The 2,608-nt window shown below is 52.3% G+C and overlaps 1 protein-coding gene across 1 annotated transcript in view; it reads right to left on the minus strand.

Annotated features, from left to right (window-relative positions):
• The window catches only part of LOC107109464 (unconventional myosin-Ie-like), a 72,634-nt gene that overhangs the window by 11,722 nt on the left and 58,304 nt on the right, over window positions 1-2,608 (minus strand). Inside the window, exon 22 of the mRNA XM_015410094.1 lies at window positions 1,013-1,159. Within this exon, the coding sequence (XP_015265580.1) occupies window positions 1,013-1,159 (147 nt within the window). The remainder of the gene's footprint in view (window positions 1-1,012; window positions 1,160-2,608) is intronic.

Here is a 2,608-nt window from a genome sequence, read left to right on the forward strand (position 1 = left end):
CTCTTCCGAGCTGACCACAATGCACCTGGCTCTCCCACCACGTAACGGGTAAGTCAGGAATTGAAGCCAGGTCGCTGTTGACTTTCGGCGCCCCCGTAGGGTTTTCAAGTGAAACCAGGGGTCATTTCCTGCGGGAGCGCACAGGAAACTCTGGCAGTAAAGAGCCCAGGGGGCGGGCACATGCAACAAGCCCCGCCCCCTGCTCCCAACAGTCCTCAGTCAGAGCAAGAAGCAGCCAGGTAAGCTGCAGAGCCCCCCCCCGCCCCCCTTGTTCAAGAACGTCCAGTGGCACCTTTAAGACCAAGTTTTATTCAGGCAGAAGCTCTCCCTCCTCTGCGAGGACAGATCTGCACGCTCCCCACCCCCAATGGCTAGCAATCCAAAACAGTCCAGTGGAGCCTGAGCGGTGGGTGTTGCCTTCTGAGACACGTCCGGTGAGGTCGGGGGTGTGGCATATGCAAATGAGTTATGCTAATGAGCCCCTGCACCTCTTTTTTTACTAAATGACCCCTGCAAGGGACATACAGAGGTGGTGTGCCAATTGCCTGCCTCAGTTCCCCAGAGACTGTGACTGCCCACTGCTTCTTAACTGAATTTCCTGCCATTTTTGTGGGGATACCCTGAATTCTAATAATGTGGAAGCTTCATGTGGAGGAGGACGTGGGGGTGGGGATGACTTCTTGTCATAATAGAGAATTCACTGGCACACCCACTCTCTCTTCTTCTTCTCTCCAACACCACCGCCTGGTCCTCTTAAGTGGAGACACCGGGGTTTGACCTTGGGGCCTTCCGGGGGGAGGGTCTACCACTGAGCCACCACAAGCCCACCCCCCAGTTCAGAGGCCGTCTACTTTGGAATGCCAGATGCCGGGCATCAGTACCCGGGTGGTCACGCCCTTCTCCTAAGCTTCCCGGCGGGGGTGGCCGGTTGGCCATCGCTGGGAACAGGAAGCCAGACTGGCAGGGCCTTCCTTGGCCACCCTTCTCCCCGGGGAGCCCCACGGCTACTTACTGGTTGCTGAACCTGACGGTCAGCGGCTTCTGGGCCCGCTCTTCGTAGCGCTTGCACAGCAAGCTCAGCAGCTCCGTCTTGAACGTGGATTCCAGGACGGTGTCGTACTGGGGTTCGTGGATGATGATGAAGTCGTCCTGCAGCGTGCTTGCGGGAGAGCAAAGGACAAAAGATGGGACCCGCGGGAATGCCAACATAAACGCAATTCAGAGTAGAAAGCCGATCCTTGCAGGACTTAAAGAGAAACCATTAAAATTCTGACAAAATCCCAACGGAAGTCTGTGTTGCAAGTCTTCTGCCTGCCTGCGGGGTTCTTTTTTGGAACCGAACTGACGTTCCTAAAAATAATTTCCCTGGGAAAGAAGGACCGTCGGATCCCTTGAAGAAGATCGTTCCAGAGGATTGCCGCGTCGCTCTGCAGTGGAACAACTAGATTGGAGTCCAGGAGAACCTAAAGAGACCATTGAGATTTCCGGCACTGAAGCCTTCGAGAGGCAAATCTCACTTCATCAGATACAAGTGGGTATGGAGATCCCTTATATCCCAGCCTGAAGGCAGGAGGGGTATTGCAAAGAAGGGATTCAGGATGCAGAGGTACAGTGCAAAATATAATCTGCTTGATTCGAGCAGATCAGAAATGCTTAGGGGCAGAACATTAGCATCTGGGTGTGGAACAGGGGTCACTGGGTGTGTGGAGGGGGAGGTATCTGTGCATTTCCTGCATTGTGCAGGGGGTTGGACTCGATGACCCTGGAGGTCCCTTCCAGCTCTATGATTCTATGATCTGTAGTGAGATAAGACTACTATGTCCTTGAAGAAGTTGTCACTGAAAACATGTGGGGCTTCATTTAATTTTTTACGTCCTGCAAAAATCCCAGTGCTGTGGAGGTAGCCCCTGGGGAGAGACTCCGCCTCTAAGGCTCATAAAGGTAAAGGTAACGGTTCCCTTGCTCGAAAGCCAGTTGAATCCGACTCTAGGGTTGCGGTGCTCATCTCCGTTTCAAAGCCGAAGAGCCAGCGCTGTCCGAAGACGTCTCCGTGGCCATGTGGCCGGCACGACTAAACACCAAGGCGCACGGAACGCTGTCACCTTCCCACTGAAGTGGTCCCTATTTATCTAATTGCAATGTCTTGCTTTCGAACTGCTCGGTTGGCAGGAGCTGGGACTAGAGATGGGAGCTCACTCCGTCATGCGGCACACTCAGGTCTCATACCCCACCGCAATTTTTTTTGCTAGCTTTTAAGGTGCTCCTGGACTCTTACTCTTTTATTATGTTCTTAAGCCTTCCCATTTTTAGCACCAGCTTGAAGCTGACCCGGCCTCTCTTCTCCTGGGCTCCCACTGTACTTTTAAGAAATCGTATGTTGCTTTTCCACGCAAGAAAAGTAAAATAACCCAGACCACAAACGATACAGAAATTAACCTTGATTATATATAAAGAAATTAACCTTAAATATATATAAAAACATTTTGTATAGACAGGTTTGGAAGAAGAGGGGGAGGAGGAGGAGATTGGATTTATCCCCCGCCCTTCACTACCCAAAGGAGTCTCAGAGCGGCTTACAAATTCATTTCCCTGCCCCTCCCCACAACCT

Source organism: Gekko japonicus, unplaced genomic scaffold (assembly GCF_001447785.1).
Source record: "Gekko japonicus isolate JY-2015 unplaced genomic scaffold, Gekko_japonicus_V1.1 scaffold424, whole genome shotgun sequence".
Lineage (NCBI taxonomy): Eukaryota > Metazoa > Chordata > Lepidosauria > Squamata > Gekkonidae > Gekko > Gekko japonicus.